Source organism: Salminus brasiliensis, chromosome 2 (genome assembly GCF_030463535.1).
Source record: "Salminus brasiliensis chromosome 2, fSalBra1.hap2, whole genome shotgun sequence".
Lineage (NCBI taxonomy): Eukaryota > Metazoa > Chordata > Actinopteri > Characiformes > Bryconidae > Salminus > Salminus brasiliensis.
Window position 1 is genome coordinate 9,267,315 of NC_132879.1, and position 22,215 is coordinate 9,289,529.

Consider the following 22,215-nt stretch of genomic DNA (forward strand, 5'->3'; position numbering starts at 1 on the left):
GAGGTAGAAAGTAGAGAGAGAGAGAGAGAGAGAGAGAGAGAGAGAGAGAGAACTTTGTCTTTCTGTCTCCTCTTCCTTTGTATCTCTCTCTCTCTCTCTCTCTCTCTTTCTCTCTCTCTCTCTCTCTCTCTCTCTCTCCCTCTCTCTCTCTCTCAAATTCAAATTCAAATAGCTTTATTGGCATGACATGACAACGGTTGTCAAAACAAGTTATAGTAATGAAAAAACTATTACTAATTATATTAATAATGATAAAAAATCCCTCCCTCTCTCTCTCATACAGATATTTATAAATACATGGTATGTGTCATATATATATATAGTATATGTACTATAATTGATATTTACTTGCATGTTTACAATTTATATGTGCATATACACCTCTACCTACCAAGTACACTTACTTGTTACAACAACAATCTCCATTTCTGCTGTTCACTTTTGTCATAATGTGAATCTGGCAGTTGGTCTTACATTTCATGGTGAATGGACCAATAGAAATGCCCCTAAAATCCTTGTACATTGACTTCCATTGAAAGTCAGGAATGTAGTTTCCCTCTGTTGTAAAGTTGACATCAGCACCAATATGTATGATACATATATACTATGCATATGTGTCCAATGTATGATCTTCAGATATGGTTGTTAATGGTACATGAGAAGATGATCAAAGGCAAATGCGCTCTACTTGAGTCTGTTTAAGTGCCCCCTACTACATCCCCTTTAGAAGAGTTCCTGCCATCACAGGGAGAAGTGGCCAGTTGCCTGGCCAGTGCAATAAGCTCCTTTATATGTGGCTGCGATACACTACCCAGTTCTACTCGACAAGTATTTGTGTCCTGTTTATCAAAGAACAAATCGACTCCAAGTGCTCTTTTGTGAAAAGTAATTGCCCCCTCGCTTCAGTAAACACTTTTGAAATCTTTAGCTGGAACGGCAGCGGCCGAAAGCTTTTCTGCAGTTATTGATCAGATTTTAGGCAAGCTGTGGAGGAAGCCTGTTTTCTGCTTTAGCTCAGTGACATTTGGAGGTCTTTCTGAGTGTGAACCTTCCCCTTTAGGTCCTATAGAAACACCTTCAGCTGGGTTTGAGTTTAGATGTCAGTTGCCCCAGTTGGTCTATAAAAACGGGCAAAACTACATGATATACAGTGCTGTGCAAAATTCAGAGACCACCCAGTCAAACCATCCATTAAGCGCAAGTTCTTTACTTTTCTGAAGAGATTAGATATCAATAATAGTATAAAAAAAAAACAGCCTTTTTTTCAAAACTATATGGAAAACATGGATCCCTAACAACCTTGCAGGACCTGGCGGACCACCAGAACTGTCCAGATCAGACAAACAGCACCTAAAGCTAAAATCAAACCTGAATTGAACTTGGCTGGAGTTAAGCTTCAATTACCCATGATTTTCAACACCATATCTTTTGGCTGATCAGAAATGGACTTTTGTCTGATCTGATCGCAAAGTGATCAGACAGTGACCTTTACAATATAAAGTGATATTCTGTGTACTCATGCAAAAGCAGTTAAATGAGCAAAATTATTCAATGAGGAGTGATTCAGTGGGAAACATCAGTGTAGACAAACAGGTGGAACTGTATAACATTAGGTCCAATGTTAAATCTGTTTCCATAGCATTTCCGTAGTCAGTGAGGGTTTCAGTTTGTTTGGCTGGCTGCTCTGTGAATAGACTTGTTCAATGTTTATCTGGGATCTGATGTGAACCTGTGAATTGTGAAGACAGAACAAAAAAAGATTGTCTACAGAAACTCAAATTGTTAACAAACTATCTGTTAAACTCAAACTATCTGTTGACTTCTCAAAGGGGTTTAATGTTAGCGTTAGTTTTCTAAATATCTATTGCATTTAATAGATTTCAGAAAACTTTAGTTGATGGAAACAGTATTTGGTTAACTCTTTAAAAATGTCTACTTCTCCCCAGCAGGTCAAAAGTGTTATTACAAACTTCTACTACTAAAGAACAGCCCCACCAGTTTGTACAGAAGTCCCTGTACAGTAGTTACTAAGCAATACATCTTAGGGTGTAATAAGCCTTGGGGTGTTAAGGGGTGAAATGTTAGTTAAAGATAAGCTGATCCTCTATAAAGCGTCTTCAGAAGACCTCCAAAGTGAAGCATTACTGAAATAAACATTAGCTCATTTTTTTTACTCAATTTCATAGGTCCTAAAATAGAGCCCTGTGGCACTCCACACATATGGCAAACTAAATGGTTATACAGTAGTTTTTGCTTTAGGACTAGTAGCTGACTAGTTATCCCAGGGTTTAAGGGGTTAAGCAGGAGGTGTGCAAAAATCTGTAGATATTCACAAGAACTGTAACGTTCACAAGAACATTTGCACTTATATATGTTTACTGAAACAGTTCACCAGGGAAAGGCATCATCCAGTATAATCTGGGTGTAGCTCCAAGGTCCTCATACGGTTCCTCTTCCCATCTTTCGGACAGGTGTGGGGAACTCTGGGAAAGCTGGATTTCTATTTTTCCTGATCAAGCACACTTGATTCATTCAGTCATTTATTGCCAGGTTTGGTGGGTTCCCTACACCTGCTTTAGAAGGTAGACAAGAAGGTAGGTATCCATAGCATAATCTCTATTGTCTTGCTGTCACTCAGAGACAGATAACTGTCCTTGCAGCAGAACTCTGAAAGCTTCAGCACTTCCTCTCTTTCTCATTGTTGTTGGAGTCCAACAGCTGTAGTGTCATCAGAAAACTTGATTATGTGTGAGCTGTAACGTTTGGCAATGCAAACAGTGATGTAGCAGGATGTCCTGTTCTGGATCTTGGCTGGCTGAGGCCTGTCACATAAGCCTAGAACCTGGTTGCAGAATGATTTGCCTAGTCCATGTATTTAGAGTTTGTGGACTAGCTTTTTGGGTATGCTGGTGTTGAATGCTGGGCTGAAGCCAGTAAACAACATCCTGACATGTGTCCCTTCTGTCCAGGTGTGATAAGGCCAGCTGGATGGGAGTGGTTATGGGATCCTTGGTAAAGCAGTTCTGCTTGTACGCATATTGGTGGGAGTCATAATAAGCCTGTTGATTTGCCTTGATTTGTCTTACCAGCATATTTTCTTCTAGCCTTTGCTTAGCTAGCTCAGCTACAGCTTCACTGAGTATCAGACAGGCCAGAGCCGCTGCTCTGCTGACTAACTGCTGAACCATAAAATCTCATGTCTGAGACACTAAAGTCGAGCGACTGGTGTTGGGAATAACAGAAAGGTGCAATGAGAGATCGGTCTGGCTGTGTTTGGACCTTTAGCCGGCTATCCAGGTTCAGATAGGTTGGGTAGCAGACTTCACAAACACCACAGCACAGACTGTGTTCCAGCTAACTGAGGCTCTATTTGGTTGTGTACTAGATAGACATGGGACAGAAATTGGATCCATCAGACACATTGTATTTTTTAATACTGTGGTATACAGTGCTGCAGTGTTACTCCCCAAGACTACTTGCTTAATTACAGTCCACATTTTAGAAACCGCTTGCTGAAATATTTTGATATGTTTTTTTTTTTGGCCTTCCTCTTTCATCTTGTGGGCGGTGATTACATTTATTATTATTATTATTATGAGTATTATTATGATTATTTTTTTAGTCAGTTGTTTAGAGACGCCCCTGTTTGGTGAGTGTTAGTACAAGGTTGGAAGAGTAAGAGCATTTAAAAAGCTTGGGAGTTTGATTGAGCGGACAATTCCTAATTTGCTAATCCGAACCCCTGTACCCAAACTTTTGCACACTGATGACACAGGTCACACTGATGATTTGGATGGTTTTTTATTTATTTATTTATTTATTTATTTATGTTGCGGAAGACAAAGTAACTCACTTCCAGAGCTTGAAGAGTTTAGAGTGGAAAGCTCCAGCTTCTGCCCTCACGTTTCAGGGGTAATCGTAGCATTTGTTCTTGCTTACAGTTAAATTACTGCAAGGTGATTCGTCATAACACTCACTGATGAATTCATTTCAGGCACTGTGAAACTGGAGCTCTGCTCAGCTGTGGAGGAGTGTTTAGGGAGTTAATGAATATTTAGCGGCGCGTTTATGATTGACAAACGAAGCCTCTCGCTGGAGAGGACAAGCTGAACAGCTAACGTAAGCAGTGTACGAAATGCTGAACATGGGAAGAGTGGAGAGTTTCTCAGCAACCATTCATCTAAACAGGGGGAGTGAGGAAGGGGGGAGAGAGGGAGAGATTATATGTTGGAATAATTAGAGAGGGAGAGAACAAGAACAGTCAAATGCACACCCCCACACACCATTTTCACTGTCGTTTTATCCGCTCGTCCGTCCATCACTTTGTGCCACCTAAAAGCAAACGGGTTTTAACAGAACTTTTGATTTTTTTTTCTTTCTTCTATTATGAGCATCCATTAGTTATTAGCTGCAGTCACATAGTCTCATAGCCAAAGAAGCTAACTGAGCGTGTCTTTACTGATGTAATAGATTAGGGGTAAGAAGAAACATTGAGTAAATTCAGTGTTTTTTTTTTATTTTTCTTCAAAATGCTTTAATGTGATTATGCTAATACGGCTTATTTGAGTTCAGAGAGAGAGCGGGAGAGATGAAGTAGAGAGGAAAAGAGAGAAAGAGAAGATTTATTGAAAACTTTATATAAGGCTAAGAAGAAAAAAACCTTCTTACCTTTTAATGAAAGATTTCTTTCCAAAGTCATTTTGGAACATTTCTATTGGTTTATTCATTACATTACATCATTACATTTTGAAACAATGTAGAGAAACAAAATTTCAGATATAAATTATGTCAAAAAGTGAAAAATGGAAATGGAGGTTTCGGTTATGATAGGATTTTTTCTCCCATGTTTCCAGTTTATTAGAACGATCAACGTCATAAAAGTGATATATTATAAATTGTAATTTTATTTAACAATATGTTAATATTTAATATAAAAATTTATTTCTTTATCTTATGATTATTGTACAGTTTAATGTAGATTTTATTTAATAAAGTAGTGTCCTGATATATATATATATATATATATATATATATATATATATATATATATATATACAGTGAGTCCAAGAAGTATTTGATCCCTTGCTGATTTTCTTTGTTTGCCCACTAATAAAGACACTATCCTTCTGCACTTTTAATGGTAGATATATTCTAACATGGAGAGACAGAATATCAAGACAAAAATCCAGAATATAATTTTAAAGAATATATTTTAATTAATTTGTATTTCAATGAGGAAAATAAGTATTTGATCCCTCTTGCCAAACACACTCAATACTTAGTGGCAAAGCCTTTGTTTGCAAGCACAGCGGTGAGACGTTTGTTGTAGTTAACCACAAGTTTAGCACACACACCAGGGGGAATTTTGGCCCACTCTTCTTTGCAGATCCTCTCTAAATCATGAAGGTTGGTGGGCTGTCGCTTGGCAACTCTGACCTTCAGCTCCCTCCATAGATTTTCGATCGGATTGAGGTCTGGCGACTGGCTGGGCCACTCCATGACCTTAATGTGATTTTTCTTGAGCCAATCCTTTGTTGCCTTTGCTGTATGTTTAGGGTCGTTATCATGTTGGAAGACCCAACCACGGCCCATTTTCAGATCCCTGGCAGAGGGGAGGAGGTTGTCCCTCAGGATTGTGCGGTACATGGCTCCATCCATCTTCCCAGTGATGCGGTGAAGTAGCCCTGTACCCTTGGCAGAGAAACACCCCCAAAACATTATGCTTCCACCTCCATGCTTGACGGTGGGCACAGTGTTCTTGGGGTCATAGGCAGCATTTTTCTTCCTCCACACATGGCGGGTGGAGTTGAGGCCAAAAAGTTTAATTTTGGTCTCGTCTGACCACAAAACCTTCTCCCAATAACTTGGTTCATCTTTCAAATGATCATTGGCATACTTGAGGCGCGCCTCCACATGTGCTCTCTTCAGCAGGGGTACCTTTCGGGCACTGCAGGATGTGAATCCATTGTTGCGCAAAGTGTTGCCAATTGTTTCCTTGCAAACTGTGGTCCCAGCTGCCTTCAGGTCATTTGCTAACTCCTGCCGAGTGGTTGCAGGACGATTTCTGACTGTTCTCAGCATCATTGCCACCCCACGAGGCGAAATCTTCTTTGGAGCACCGGGCCGAGGTCTGTTGATTGTCATGTTATACTCTTTAAACTTTCTGATAATTGCACCAATAGTTGTTACTTTCACATCCAACACCTTACTAATCTTTTTGTAGCCCATTCCAGCTTTGTGAAGGTCAACAATTCTGACTCTGAGGTCCTGTGACAGCTCTTTGGTTTTACCCATGTTGGAGACTTGAAATCTGTGTGATCTGTCTGATTCTGTGGACAGGTGTTTTTCACACAAGTGATTAGTGAGAACAGGTGGCTTCAGGTCAGGTAACAAGTTGATTGGGAGTGTCTAACTGGTCTGTAAAAGCCAGAACTGCTAATGAATACTAAGGGATCAAATACTTATTTCACTCCATGAAATACAAATCAATTAATATATATTCCTTAGATTTATTTTCTGGATTTTCTTTTTAATATTCTGTCTCTCCATGTAAGAATACATCTACCATTAAAAGTATAGAATGATCATGTCTTTATTAGTGGGCCAACGAAGAAAATCAGCAAGGGATCAAATACTTCTTGGACTCACTGTATATATATATATATATACACTATATATATACACCTATATTTACATTTACAGCATTCGTCTGACATTTATTTTTTTTGAGAGTGACTTCTATATTTGAATCAAGATCATGATCCAGCTTTAAATTATGTAAAACAAGTAAAAAAAAACTGATACGGAACTTGTTTTGGCCTGACAGTGGTGATATGAAGGTTTTATATAAAACGCCTGTGTTGTTTACAGCGCAGGGTGGAATGGTTTAAACACAATATCAGAAGATTGAAAAATAAATCACATTTGAAAAATAAAACTGTTTCTCACTTTATTTAGATCATCTTTCTTTTACTGACCTTTCTTTTTTTTGTGAAGACCACTGTCATGTGGGCACGGAATGATTCGTAAAATTCTGAATTCAATTTAATATGATGTGATGCCGTCACAATGGTTGTTTTAATACAGAAAAATATCTATTTTTTCATGTTTCCAATTTATTTTAAAGATCAACGTTATAAAGTGAAGTTTTTGAATCAGAAGCGATTTTATGTCTTTAATTCATTATTATTGTACAGTTGGGATTTGATGTAATAAAGTAGTGTCTGATAATGTAGGGGCAGTGGTGGCTCAGCGGTTAGAGCGCCGGGATATCGATTCCCGGGCTCGGCAAGCTGCCACTGTTGGGCCCTTGAGCAAGGCCCTTTACCCTCTCTGCTCCCTGGGCGCTGGAGTTGGCTGCCCCTAACACATGTGTGTGTGTGAGTGTGTGTTCACTACCAGATGGGTTAAATGCGGAGGACACATTTCGCTGTACAGTGTACACTGTACAGTGACAAATACGTGCACCTTTACCTTTGATACATTTACATTGACAACATTCATCTAATGTGAGTTAGGAGTGGATGTGGACTATTAGTAGTGTTGAGTTTGACTGGCCAGGGTATCGAACCCTAGCGTGTCACATGGAAGGCAGTGTTGTTACAAAAGTAAGGCGGCTATGTTCAAATAATCAGTAACAGAAATAAACTGAAAATACCTTTATTTGCATAAAACTATAAATAAAAAAATAAAAAGAGGGACCTAAGAGGAGCCAGCTGTTTTCAGCGCAGGGAACGGATCTCCTAAATGAGCTCTTTATTAGCTCCAGGGTTTTCATTGTATTGTTTTGTATCTGTGTGTTTTGAATTGGGGGACTTGAATTGGGTGCTGATCAAAGCAGTAAGATATGATACAGTGTATTGTTACACTCCTAAACTCTAGGGATTAAGCCACGTGTCAGGCAGCCATGAATCTCTTTGAGAACTTCTACTTCTTGTCTGAGTTTAAACCATTTGTGTAGTTCAACTAGAACCCTGTAGAATCAGGACATTTTTAATACACGAACAATCCAACTGAATCTTGACATTTGAAAGCGAACCTGAAAGTCATGAAAGTTAATGATTACACTGATTACTGTTCATTTCTAAAGAGTTTTATCGTCAATATCATCTGTGCAGTTCCTCATTCCTGACACTTCCCTGAGGTGGAGAATAGCTTGGATGTAAATTTAAGGGCGTTGTAGTCAGCAGGCTTTGCAGTAGTCGGGTGTGTTTGCCACTGTTAACAGACTCCCGCTCGTAAAGAAGCTCAACGAGCAGATGTTGACTTGTCTCTCGCCAGATGTGAACCTGCTCTTTTATCTCTCCGGTAAGGAAGCCACGCAGTCTGGGGGAAAACAAAATCTCTACTTTCTGTTTTTTTTTTTACCGCCCTACTTTGGGAAGGGAGTTCTTTTTGATCAGCTCAGGTTTAGCAGTTTGGAGATTGTGTAACATAAACGCTCTCAAGCAAGAGATTACAATACACTGCTGCCGTTATGTGAAGCTTCATGACCTGGAGAAGCGTTTCACTCTCAGAAGAGTTACATCTTAGTGGTAGCTTAGAAGTGTAAAAAGTGCAGCTCAGAAGTGATAAAAATAAAAAATATGTTTTGTAAAATATAATTGTCTAAAAGGCTATATATATATATATATATATATATATATATATTTCTGTAGTGTGGAATCTGTTGTTTTAGAAAATATATGGTTATTTATTTATTTATTTATTTATTTTTAATATATTTTTAACATTTTTACTGAAATGCACCGTAATTGTGTTCTATGGTGTGATAAAATAATACAATTCAGAAATAAAAATATCCCAAATAAAATATAAATGGCATTTTTGGGAATTATCTTCATGGTCAGACACTCATTATGGTGTTATTTATGTAGGTGTTATTTATGTATCATGATATTAGGACAGAAATGGTAATTAAGAGATAATAATGGATTTTAATTGTATTTTGAATAAACGTAATATTTAAAATGTTATTATTATTTAAATAGGAGAAAAACCTGAAATTATTAAAATAGGTTATTGTAATTTGAAAGTTACAGATGTGTTTAGAGTCTTGCTTGGCTTAACTACTTAACTACTACTTAATACTTAAATGTGCAGAAACCTGTTAATATGGGCTGTGAGTTACATGTAAATGTCATTTTATTATGTAACTGTGTAATTGGGGGTTCCAGCATGCAGTGCTGATTTTTGCTGATCTTTGCAAAATGCAAAATCTCACAAATTACATGTACAGTTCATTTTTCAGACATTTCCTAAAACTAGTATATTTTTATGAATATTTTGTGTTGTTTCTAATATGTTTGTTTTTGGTGAATTAGAATGTACTTGTGTATAAAGATTTTAACATGCTTTAACAAAACATGTCCCAACAATCAAACCACAATGAATGAGAGTGGGAATTAGAGTGATCGGTTGCACCCTTGGTAATCATCAAATGTGATGCAAAAGCTTCAGTGCTATGTTGATATGTAAGTGATGTGAGTGTTTATTGAGGTTGTTTATGGACTACTATCTCCAATTTTAGTGCATAGGAGTGTTTATTGAGGTTGTTTTATGGACTAATCTCTTCTATACTAGTGTATAGGAGTGTTTACTGAGCTTGTTTATTGAATAATATCTCCAATTCTAGTGGATAGGAGTGTTTACTGAGCTTGTTTATTGACTAATATGAAGTTATCAGTCTTCATATGAATCCAAATGAAGTTACAAATCTCTAAATCTGTAGATAAGGTTTTGCCACTTCACCACATTCTTCATACATTGAATTGAACCTCATCACCTTATAAATAGTTCTCTCTGTTCTGTGTGCTGTTGTAAACCACAGAGTAACAGTCCAGTCATTTAAAAAAACAAACACAACATAGCAAAATAAACATTTAGACATTTTGTTTATGAACTAATATCTCCTATTCTAGTGTACTGGAGAGTTTACAGAGGTTGTTTATGTACTATTATGTCTATAAGATGTTGTGTATGGACTAATATCTCCTATTGTAGTGTATAGGAGTGTTTATGGAGGTTGTTTATGTACTATTATGTCTATAAGATGTTGTGTATGGACTAATATCTTCTATTCTAGTGTATAGGAGTGTTTATGGAGGTTGTCTATTGACTAATATCTCCTATTCTAGTGTATAGGAGTGTTTATGGAGGTTGTGTATGTACTATTATGTCTATAAGATGTTGTGTATGGACTAATATCTCCTATTCTAGTGTATAGGAGTGTTTATGGAGGTTATCTATGGACAAATATCTCCTATTCTAGTGTATAGGAGTGTTTATGGAGGTTGTCTATTGACTAATATCTCCTATTCTAGTGTATAGGAGTGTTTATGGAGGTTATCTATGGACTAATATCTCCTATTCTAGGGTATAGGAGTGTTTATTGGGGTTGTTCATGTACTATTATGTCTATAAGACGTTGTGTATGGACTAATATCTTCTATTCTAGTGTATAGGAGTGTTTATGGAGGTTGTCTATTGACTAATATCTCCTATTCTAGTGTATAGGAGTGTTTATGGAGGTTGTTTATGTACTATTATGTCTATAAGATGTTGTGTATGGACTAAAATCTCCTATTCTAGTGTATAGGAGTGTTTATGGAGGTTGTCTATGGACTAATATCTCCTATTCTAGTGTATATGAGTGTTTATGGAGGTTGTCTATGGACTAATATCTCCTATTTTAGTGTATAGGAGAAGTGTTTATTGAGGTTGTTTATAAACTAATATCTCCTAATCTAGTGTATAGGAGTGTTTATGGAGGTTGTCTATGGACTAATATCTCCTATTCTAGTGTATAGGTGTGTTTATGGAGGTTGTCTATGGACTAAAATCTCCTATTTTAGTGTATAGGAGTGTTTATGGAGGTTGTCTATGGACTAATATCTCCTATTCTAGTGTATATGAGTGTTTATGGAGGTTGTCTATGGACTAATATCTCCTATTTTAGTGTATAGAAGAAGTGTTTATTGATGTTATTTATACAGTTTTTACAGTGTTGACTGAGTAGCGCAGCGGTGTTGTCAGTGCAGTGTGTGTCTGATTAATTCAGAGACGCCTGAGATGAGCTGAATTGCTTTGCTGCAGGTTTGAGGCTGTAGTTCATTCAGGCCAGTTTATTACTTTATGTCACTGGTTTCTACTGGGGACTTCATTCATTTTGGTCTCGCTCGCCCACACCTGAATTAAAGCTGCTTATTTACTGTATTGTGAAATATCTATTTATTTATTTATATATTTCTGTATTTGTTTATGTGTTTTTGTGGCTTTTATATCTTCTGTTCCAGGACAGAAAGAGCCATGATGTGACATTTTAATTTTGTCTTGCTGCTGTAATTCCCCCTGCAGATTGCTTCATTATTTTACCGGCTGGATTCTGCAGCCGTGTTTGTTGTTGGGAGACCACCGGAGCCCACCGTGTCGTGGAGGCTGAAATCAGTAATGAAAAATTTTGTGCCTCTTCTAATCACGGCTGCGGAAATAGCGTTCAGAAATCTGACGTGTCTGACCCCAAAAAAATGCAGTGATTTCCACTGGAGCTAGAGCAGGAGCGAGATCCCGAGCCCCGGCCGTCTGCTGCTCAGCTCTTCTGAAAAGTTGATGATGATTCGTCTGAACCAGAGATTAAAGAGGAGAACAGGACCACTCAAACAGAGAACTCTCACTCTGATAAAACCTGCTCCTCACAGCTCGCTCTCTCTCTCTCTCGCTCTCTCTCTCTCTCACTCTCTCTCTCCCACTGTTTGTACTTTGTTCACTCGTCTCACAATCCTTCCACTTCTCTCACTCCATCTATCTTTTTCTCTTTCCTTCTTTGCCCTTGTTCTTTTATTCTCTTATTCTCTCTCTCCCTTATCCATTTTTGCTATCCCTTTCTTACTATCCTTCTCTCTCTCTCTCTCTCTCTCTCTATCTCTCTCTCTCTCTCTCTCTCTCTCTCTATCTCTCTCTTTCTCTCTCTCTCCCTTTCCTTCCCTTTATTACTCTTTTTTTACTTTTCTCTTTCTTTATCCTTCCACTTTATCCATCCTCCTTTCCTCTCTCTCCAGCTGTCTCTCATTTTTCTTTGTCTCCCTATCCTTCCTTCTATCCTCCTCCTCTCTCTCTCTCTCTCTCTCTCTCTCTCTCTCTCTCTCTCTCTCTCTGTCTCTTTCAGTGCTGTATCTTTGATCAGTGCCAGTCTGTCGGTTTCCAGCGGTACAGGGTCATCCTCTCTCTGTGTGTCAGAGCGCTGGTGTGTTTGTCAAACGCAGACGCGGCACCATCTGTTCAGACACACACACACACACACACACACACACACACACACTCTGCACTCATTTCACTCAAGCCTTTGCTGCCCTGTGTTCAACAGTCTCTCTCCTTCCACAAATATCAAACACTCTTCTAACTCTTACACACACACACACACACACACACACACACACACACACGCAAACACAGAGTGCTTCTTCACCCTCCGCAACATGCAGTAATTAACATGCAGGACGCTCCTCGGCTTTGTGCCAGTGTGTGTGTGTGTGCTGATGCTGTGTGCTGTTGACAGTAAAGGTGAACCTGCAGCAGTGTGTTTCTAACAGTTCAACGTCAGCTTCCCACTCATGATACACAGATACAAACACCATATAGACACCACTGTTTAGATATCTGCACTGTTACAGAAAAACCTCTTATCTCCAAAACAGCAACTTTACAGGAGAGGGGAAAAAGTCTTCCTGACTTTCAATAGAAGTCAATGTAGAAGGATTTAACTCCAAGTCACTTTGGAGCATTTCTATTGGTCCATACCATCATGGACTTTTGACAGAATGTAAAGAACATATGTCAGTTTCACATTATGTCAACAAGTAGAAAATAGTAAAAATGGACATACAAGGTTTTTGTGTGACAGCAGTGCAGGGTTACATTCAGTACACATTGCAAAGAGGTCATTTACATTCAGCTTAATGTTGATTTAAATTTAAGAGACTTTCAGTTGAATGGCAGGTGAGCATCCACGAGGCATGTACAGTGGACCAGACAAATAAAGCGATAGCATTATTATATAATTATAAGTTATAATTTGTCTCCCAGTTTGGTACTGCCAGTTAACCCACCCGTCTGTAGCTCCCCCTAGCACTAGCAATGCTCTAGGAGGGTAAGTTCTTAACACACGCCTCCTCCGATACATGTGAACTACCTCCACCTGTTTTAAAGAGCCATGCTCAGAGGCCATAGTGGCAGCACGTTAGCCCACTGAGCCACTCGGTATTCCAACAAACAGGCCGGAAGACGAACAGAAAGATAATATAAAATGAAAAAACTGTAATTACAGTTGTATAATTCAGTGCTTAAGATGTAAAAAGTCATTCAGACTCTTTCTTTACCATAATTACAACACAGCTATAAAAGTAAATAAGTGAGCAAGTAAGGACATTTTTGCTGCAGCAGAGCTGCTCAGGCAGTTGGTGCAAAATCCTGGGGTGTGTTTCAGGCAATCGAACATTAGTCTGCCAGGAGGAAGGTGGTGCTGTTAGCCACTTCACCAACCACTAAAAGTTACTAATCCATAAACAGTGTGTGGGATTGTTTCTTCTCTAAGCCTTTTGTTTTGAGATTTTTACTTTAAGGCTGATTAAATGGTGATTCTCTATGATGATGGATATTTGGTTCTTCATACAACCAATGGAAAACAGTTGTTAACCTTTCTTTGGTACTGTGTAGATAACATTTTGCTAATAGTGCAGGTCTATCCCATCACATGTTCGGCTACACAGCTCCAACCATGGAGCACTGTATTGCTACCAGGATTCAAACCCATGATCTACTGACGATGTAAGCAGTTAGACAGTGGTGCCAATCTGAAGCTACAGAGGTGCTAATAGAAACGTACATGTCTTTTTTATACAGAATGGTAAGAGGCATGCAGTAATGTAGCGCTGCTCGAAGTAGCCGCAATAGATGGTAAGCTGGATGAAAGGACTCTGAGATGAGCCCTCTATCGCGCTGGATATAAAAAGAATTGACTGAAGCGTGAGATGTTCCAATTATATTTGCAGCTGTAGAAACAATACCTTGCAAATTATTCTGAGCTGGAATATCCCTATTTCCAGAAGGGAGTGCAGTAGACTCAGTAAAACGCATTCTTTATAATGTACAAAAATAATTTAACCATTTACTACAGCAGCCAGCTAACCTGTCCAGCTAACCTGTAGTGGGTCTGACATTACTTAAAGGAACCTAGGCAATGGGTGTGTCCCAATTGCATGCTAATTGCTAATACTAACTAGTAGTGCTGGGCGATATGGTAAAAATACTATATCACGATATTTAAAGATTTTTTCACAATACACAATATTTATCATGATACATGTAATCAAAGACTAAATACATCAGTAGTGACAGATTCTTAAAAACTACTATTCAGGTACTCTTCCATACTGAAAAAAATCTGCTGCCCTTCATCTAATTAAACCAGTCTAATTACTCTGTCTGTAATGAAAAGCACTGCTGTCACATTTCCCAACTCTACTAAATAGTTTTTGTGTAGGAAGTATATATATATATATATATATATATATATATATATATATATATATATATATATATATATATATATATATATATATTGAGTTTACTTAGTTTTCCACAATCCATACTGGTTTGGATGGACACTATTATCTCACTATGCAATGTGAAAAACAAATGGAGGAGATTCTCACGAGTGGAAGAATTCGTGACGCATGTTGGCATACATAACATTCTTATCCAGAGAGTGATCTACAAAAGTGCTTCACTGTTTACTCAGAAAATGCCCTTAGCTAGTTTGTAGAGGCAAGGATCCAAAGATCCCTCTAAGCTTAGATACTACTAAACACAAAAGTCAGTATGGAGACCACAATAATCTGTACTACACTTCGTCCAAGTACTTTTGGAAGAGGTGGGTCTTCAGTCTGCATTTGAAGACAGTGAGCGACTCTGCTGTTCGGACACCCAGGAGAAATTCGTTCCGCCACTTCGATGCAGGACAGAAAAAAGCCTGGGTGCTTGTCTTCTGTAGATCTGAGAGAATGATGGGTCAGGCCGGCTCGTACTTGAAGTTCGAAGGCCTATTGGGACTGAACGGCTTTTGACCACTGATATAGGGCATAGCAACACTTTATCACTTCTATTACTACACTGTTAGTAGTAATATTTCGTGTACTAACTTGCCAAACTCACACTATTAGGATTAGTATGTAGTATTTACCTTATAGTATGAGTGAACACGCAATTGGCATGCAGTCTCTGTGTTTATTAGCCATCTATAGCTTGCTAGTCAGGTACAGGGTTAGTTAGCTTAGACTGTTAACTGCTAGGTTGAACTGTATGGGGTTTTAATGTTATTTGTTCGTTAATTTTGTTTATTGGTGTCAGAGTTCTAATAAACACATAGCATTTAGTTTCTCATTTTGTTTCCACTGTCACACGACCGGTTAGCACTAACCATCTGAAGGAAAAATAGGCCGCAGAGCAGGGTGAAAGATTGTCTGAAGAAATGTGGGGAGAGCGTCTGTCTGGGGGTTCATCTATGCATCATAAACTCCAGATATAGGTTTATTCAGCTTACAGTTTTTACACAGGTTTCATTTCTAAAACTAAACTGAGGAAAATATGTAGGTCAGTTTTTCTTCTATGCTAAAGATTTATGCCAGTTTCTGAGGGATCTCTGTCCCATTTAATTTGGTTTTGCCCCTTGGTACATGATTACTGGGTTAGTAGCCTTAATTGTCTCTCAGAAGCATTTAAGGTAAATATGATGGCTGACTTGGTTGCAGTTAAGAAAGTTATGCTTTTGACATGGAAGTCTCATGCTGCTCCATGCTTTAGGAGGCGGCTGAATTAGAGGATTTTTATTATACAAATAGTTACAAATAGATCAGTTACATTGTAGTGAATTAAAATCACAAACCTGGAAATCCTTTCTAAACAACGTAAAGAGGGTTTGGTTGATTCCAGACCGTGTCATTTTTCTTCTACATACTTGTAGTATTTATCTGTCTGACAGATAAATTATATCATATTACATCATATTATTTTTGGTGTAATTTGATATTTTTATTTACTTTATACTTACCATTCTGCAGTATCCTTTATATTGCTGTTGGTGTTTATATATATATATATATATATATATATATATATATATATATATATATATATATATATATATATATTATGGCTTAATTGGTGAAATGGAAAAGAAAAAAGAAAAAAAAGAAAGTACTCTAGACTGAAAATAGAAGAGCATGTGCTTAAAGAAATATTAGCCCAAGGAAACATATAAATAAAAAATGAAATAGGACACAACATTGACTCGTGGGTAGCCGGAATAGATGGCAAGCTAGACAAGAGAACTCTCAAATAAGCCCTGTATTGTTGCACCGAATATAAAAAAGAAGTAAATAAAGAAAGAATTAAATAGGACTCAGCATTGAGCCATGGGGGAGCATCTCAGGTAACTGAAGCGTAAGGTCTACTTCCTCAGTGTCACAGAGATTTTTCATTCAATTATACAAAAAAATGACCACACTGGTATTATCTGGAGTAGTATTTTGTTATTTCTCTATTTGGATTTTAAGAGGATTATGTGACAGGTTTCTGTTGAATCAATATCTCAATGGCTGAACTGTCAGAAAAAAAACTGAGTGGGGAACTGTTTTGTGCATACAGTGTGTTGATCAAGGTCAGTGTTTTGTGTAGTTGTTGAAAGGCTGAATGCCTAAAGACAAAAGTAAATTTCAGCCAGTTTACAGAATCAGGATGGCATGAACCTTCTTATATATAAGAATTTTTTTTTTTTTTTTTTTTTTTTTTTTTTTTTTACAACATACTGTGTTTAACATAACATACACCCTGTATATTGTTACTGTCATTCAAAACCTTGTATCTCCAGAATAGCATCTTTACAAACAAGAGATAAAATCTTACGTAACTCTTAATGGAAGTAATGGAGTAATGTTATGTAAAAAAGTACAAGCAAGGATATACGAATTAGGATTAGGATGTCAGAAGTGATGTACAGTATTACCCAACTCAAAGGCCCGATCAGTCAGGATACACAAGGAGCGTATTTTGGCCCTAGTATTATTTAGGCAAGCTGATCTAAATCCCAAAATGTACAATCTTTGAATTCTTGTGTTTCTGAATAAGTGCTTGAATACACAGATAACTATTATTTTAAGTGTGAAGGTTGATTTGTGTAGCTAAACATTTCTTTATCTCAGTATTCCAGTTTTTAATAAAAAAAAAAAAAACATACATCCCCTTTTATCATTTCTCAAAAAAGCCTGGTTTTAGATATGCTATTATGTTGTCAGATAGTTACATCTACCATCTGCTTCCCTTGATAGCAGCGATGAGACAGAATTGAGTTTAAAATCTTTTCTTAACAATGTGTTTTCAAAATCTTTACAAAACGTTTGTATTCCATTGCCATCGTAGAGGCCCAAATTCAAGATCCATTTCAGTTAGTTAGGAAGAATTATAGAAAATCTTATAGAAAAGATTATAGAAAAGAGTTTACAATGTTCATTGAAGACTTATTAATCAATTATTGTGACATTTTATATAAAATTTGCATAAATTGGTGGCTCCTAAGTACCCTTATTATTGGGAGATCGAGATTGGAGTAGTCGTGGATAATCATTTTCGACTCATGTCACGCAGTTTTCTCCTTCACAACATCCTGAGATTTCAACCTAGGTGCTTGTACAGTCTGGCTGGTCCTCCTATGCGTATGACCAGACCCCTATAATTGATCCACTGGCTTCCTGTAGCTGCTGCCGACATCAGATTCAAAACCCTGGCCTACAAAGCCAAAAATGGACCGGCCCCTCTGTACTTGCTGGCAGTGGTCAAAATGCGATATGGACCAGGAACCCTTTAAGCTTCAAGTAGGGCTCAGCTTGACCTACCAACCTTTAAGATGCATGGAAGAAGGACTCAGAGTGGCTCAGTGGTCTAGTGCACTACCACTATAACCAAGGGGACAGGGGTTTGAATCCCGAGCCATACTGCTTTGCCATCAGTGGTTGGAGTCTGAGAGAGCACAATTGTTCCAGTGATGTTGGCCAGCATAGGTGCCTGTTAGCTGGTGCAGTGGAGCTGGGAACCCGGTGCTTTCCTCCAAGCGTGTCAGATGCCTGGCAATGTAGTTGGAAAACAGGCAGATGCTGACTGAGTCACTTGCTGTTTTCAGATGCCGACTGAAGACCCATCTCATTCAAGAGTACGCCATAAATCAGCACTTATCTAAGACTTATGATTGAACTCATGTCTTACTTGATTTGTTTGCCATTCAGACAAAGTGTAGCATGTTGAGTATTGTGTATCTAGGTCTCCATAGTGACTTTTGTATTTGGCAGCATCTACCTTATTCTCTCGAAACCAGTACCAGCCTTTTGTTCACAGAATCGACTCTGATAAACACAAGAAGAATGACCCTCAATGAAGAGACAAAGGAGAAAGAGAGTAGAAAGTCATTAATTGAGTTAGCCTGAACTCTCCTTCTGTTTGACTCCTAGGTGGACGGTTGCACGGACGTGGGCAGACGCTGCACTGACCCCATTAAGTCAACAGCCAGAGCGGAAAAGGCAGAAGCTTGACCCTCTTGTGCTTGCCTCTTCACACACAGGGGCAATGATGAATGCTAAGGTTCTACAGCTCAAATGAGCCCAGTTGACACCTCCTCGAGAAGCGGTTTTAATTAGGGTCTCTGCTAAGTTCAGTTGGGAGAAATAAGTGTGGAAAGCTGGACGGATTAACCTTGACACTTTAATGCACAGCCTGAGAATAAAGACAGCGCAGGAAGAGGAAGAGGCAAACTCAGACTTGACCATCTGGAAGGGACCCTTCATGTCTGGTGGTGTATGACTGTTTTAAGGCTATTTTGGCATTACCAGTGAACAGTGTAGAATTGAGGGTGTGGTTCAATGTGGGAACTTTAAGAGAACTTTAAGAGAACTCCCTTTTGGAACATCAACTGTATCATGTGGGAATGTACAGGAGAGCATAGCATCACTTAAAAGCTACCGTCTGAATTTTGTATTAGAGAAAATAAGAAGCTTGGACTGTTTCCTGCTGGTTTGCTAACTCGCAGGCCTGAAGATGTTGTGGCTGAAGCGGAGGAAGGTGCGAGCCCTGGCCGCTCTGTTCTTCATTGTTTCCTTCTCCACGTTCCTGTTAAGCTGCACCGTCCACGACCCCTCGTTCTTCTTCAGGTCATCCCTGGCTATCCCAGCCGGACCATGTGCCTGTCAACACTGTATCACGGAGCTGGAAGATGACACCTGGTTCAGCGACAAACTCAACCATTCTGTCCAGCTGCTGCTGACCAGGACGAACGCCGAAGTCAGTGATGACACCTACAAGTGGTGGCAGGTCAGTAAATATTTTTCTTAACCAGAACCATTTCAGACTGTCTGGATCTAGACAATTTATTCTTGGGGGAGAAATCAGCAGTGTAGTGGTTTAGTTGGTCTCAAGGCCCAAGATCCCCAGATGGACAGTTGTAAATATGGATAGAACAAAAGTGTGGACTCTTTGAGTGGTCCTGAGGACTGATTTCAGAAACACGGACCTAGACATGTTTATTATATAATCAACTGATTGTAGTTATCAGATCTGATTGCAGGTTGTGAAAGATGTTGTATTTTTAAACTTGTAAGAGACTGAATCATGTTTACTGCTCATATTCCCGGTCTGTGATGTATCTAGCAAACAAACCTCAGCACTTAGCCTCAGCCTAAAACTTAATGTAAAGTTTCACCAGGCAGTTTATTAATAATTCGAACTTCTATATGATTATAGTCACACAAAAACAAAATGTCAAATTTACACAGAAGGAAAAAACTTTAACTTTCAATGGAAGTTGCCCCGAGTGGCTCAGTGGTCTAAGGCACTGCCACTATGGCCCAGGATTCACAAGTTCAAATCCTGAGCCATGCCGCTTTGCCATCAGCGGCCAAGAGAGCACATTTGGCCGTGATCTCTCTGTGTGGGCAGATGGCAGATTTACAGGTTTTCCAGCATAAAGCTCAGCTTCAGAAGGAGTGGTGAAGGTACAACAGTCATTCAGGTTTAAAGGGTACATGTCGGATGTGAATCAGCTTATCTTAACTTCTTAATGGTAATGAAAAATCTAACTTGACTCCCCTAAAGCCTCTGGAGAAGCTGCACTATTAAATGCAGCATGCTCGGTTAATGCGGATGCTGATGTGTCTTCTTGGCCTCCTGTGTGTTGCCTTCGTTTTGCTTCATTTCATTATTAAATGGTGAAATCCTGTTGGCTCACTGCAAGGCTTCACTCAGAAACACAACCCGCTAAATCAAAATTGACTGCTTGGTCTTATTACCCAGAATGCTCCAAGCACGGCACGATTAAATGAAAAGGCAGTGATTCAATTCGAGAGAGAGAGAGAGAGAGCGTGAGAGAGAGATTTCTTCCAGTCAGAATGCAGAGTTTGGGGTTTTAATCTTGAGCTCCAATTGCGCTGCCAAAGAGGGTTTAATACAGAATGTCAGAAGAGCGGCTTTAGATCATCTCAACAACAGCTAGATGCCCCCCCCTCCCCCCCCCCTCTCTCTCTCTCTCTCTCTCTCTCTCTCTCTTTCTATCTCTCTCTGGCCATGAGTGGCTTGTCACTAAACTGAAACCTCAAGTCAGTGAACCACTCATCCTTCCAACCATTCATCCGTCGCCTACTCCCTCCGTCAGCTTCTTGAACCTTTCTGCCACACTGGAGACCACGTGTTCTCCCTCACCTTAAAGCGATAGTTCAGTTAAAAATATAACTCCCACCAACACCTACTTTGTGCTTCCACGTACTGGCCACTTTATTAGAAACCCCCTCATTGTGTGTGCTTCTACTGCCCGTTTTATTAGAAACCCCCTCATTGTGTTTCCATTAACCGGACACTTTATAAGAAACACCAAGCTTCTGCTTCCACTCACTGGCCACTTTATTAGAAACACCAAGCTTCTGCTTCCACTCACTGGCCACTTTATTAGAAACACCAAGCTTCTGCTTCCACTCACTGGCCACTTTATAAGAAACACCAAGCTTCTGCTTCCACTCACTGGCCACTTTATTGGAAACCCCCACATTTTAAATCCACTCATTGGCCACTTTATTGGAAACCCCCACATTTTAAATCCACTCATTGGCCACTTTATTAGAAACACCCACCTTCTGCCTCCACTCACTGGCTACTTTATTAGAGACATCCAAATTTCACTTCCACTTACTGGCCACTTTATTAGAAACACCTACCATCTACCTCCACTTACTGGCCAGTTTATTAGAAACACCTACCTTCTACTTTTACTCACTGGCCCCTTCATTGTGCTTCCACTCACTGGCCACTTTATTAGAAACTCATACCTTGTGCTTCCACTCACTGGCCACTTTGTTAGAAACAGCTATGTTGTACTTCCAACCTAATCTTTATTGTGACCCCTTCTACCCTATTCGTCATTGGTCAGATTCTGACCACAGGACCACTGTCGATCAGATATTATTTGGGTGGTGGTCCGTTGCCAGCACTGCAGCCAACTTGACGAAGTAGTGTGTGTGGTACTGGTACGAGTGTATCAGGCACATCAGTATCTCTGCTAGGTTGAGAGTGGGTCCACCATCCAAAACTATCCTGACAAGAGCAGCTCTGTGGTCTGAAACTGACTATTAATGAAGGTCTGGATGATGAACACAAACTGTGCATTAACAGATGATCTACAGTCTCTAACTGAACACCAGCAAGGTGGAGCTACAAGAGAGGGGGTTCTGATAAACTGGCCGGACTGTCTGCTTTATTTATGGGATGGGTCAGTGACAAACTGCGACCAGCATTTCTCTTTTACAGTGCTGCTGACACTCAGCCTGGCTGTCCTTGCAGTTGCGATAAGCTGCTGGAATTTTAACAGTTCTCATTCAAAATACCCATGTGACATTTGAAGCAAATAAGCCGGGTCATACACTTTCACAAGCATGGACAAAGTCCTTCAGGAAGTCGAGGATGTTCTTAAAAGGATGAGAGCTTCTGTGCTAGACTTCAGCTTACCAAGAAAGTGTTTTATTTTAGAGACGCCTCGATTTGGAGCTTCATTAAAGATCCCCGATCCTTGGAGAAGCAGATTTTCTTGACATTTCTAAAAACGTCTGTATGTTCAAACTAATCTGCAAACATGGC

At 39.1% G+C, this 22,215-nt stretch overlaps 1 protein-coding gene across 3 annotated transcripts in view; it reads left to right on the forward strand.

Moving 5' to 3' along the window:
* Positions 1-22,215, forward strand: part of LOC140550341 (CMP-N-acetylneuraminate-beta-galactosamide-alpha-2,3-sialyltransferase 1-like) — an 82,414-nt gene that overhangs the window by 26,638 nt on the left and 33,561 nt on the right. For 2 of the 3 annotated variants that reach the window (XM_072674287.1, XM_072674288.1), the window contains one exon: positions 18,552-19,407. In XM_072674287.1, coding sequence (XP_072530388.1) covers positions 19,135-19,407 — 273 coding nt within the window. In that variant the 5' untranslated portion in view covers positions 18,552-19,134. Of the gene's footprint in view, positions 1-8,214; positions 8,308-18,551; positions 19,408-22,215 lie in introns of those variants that run through there. The other variant, XM_072674289.1, reaches the window with a different exon arrangement.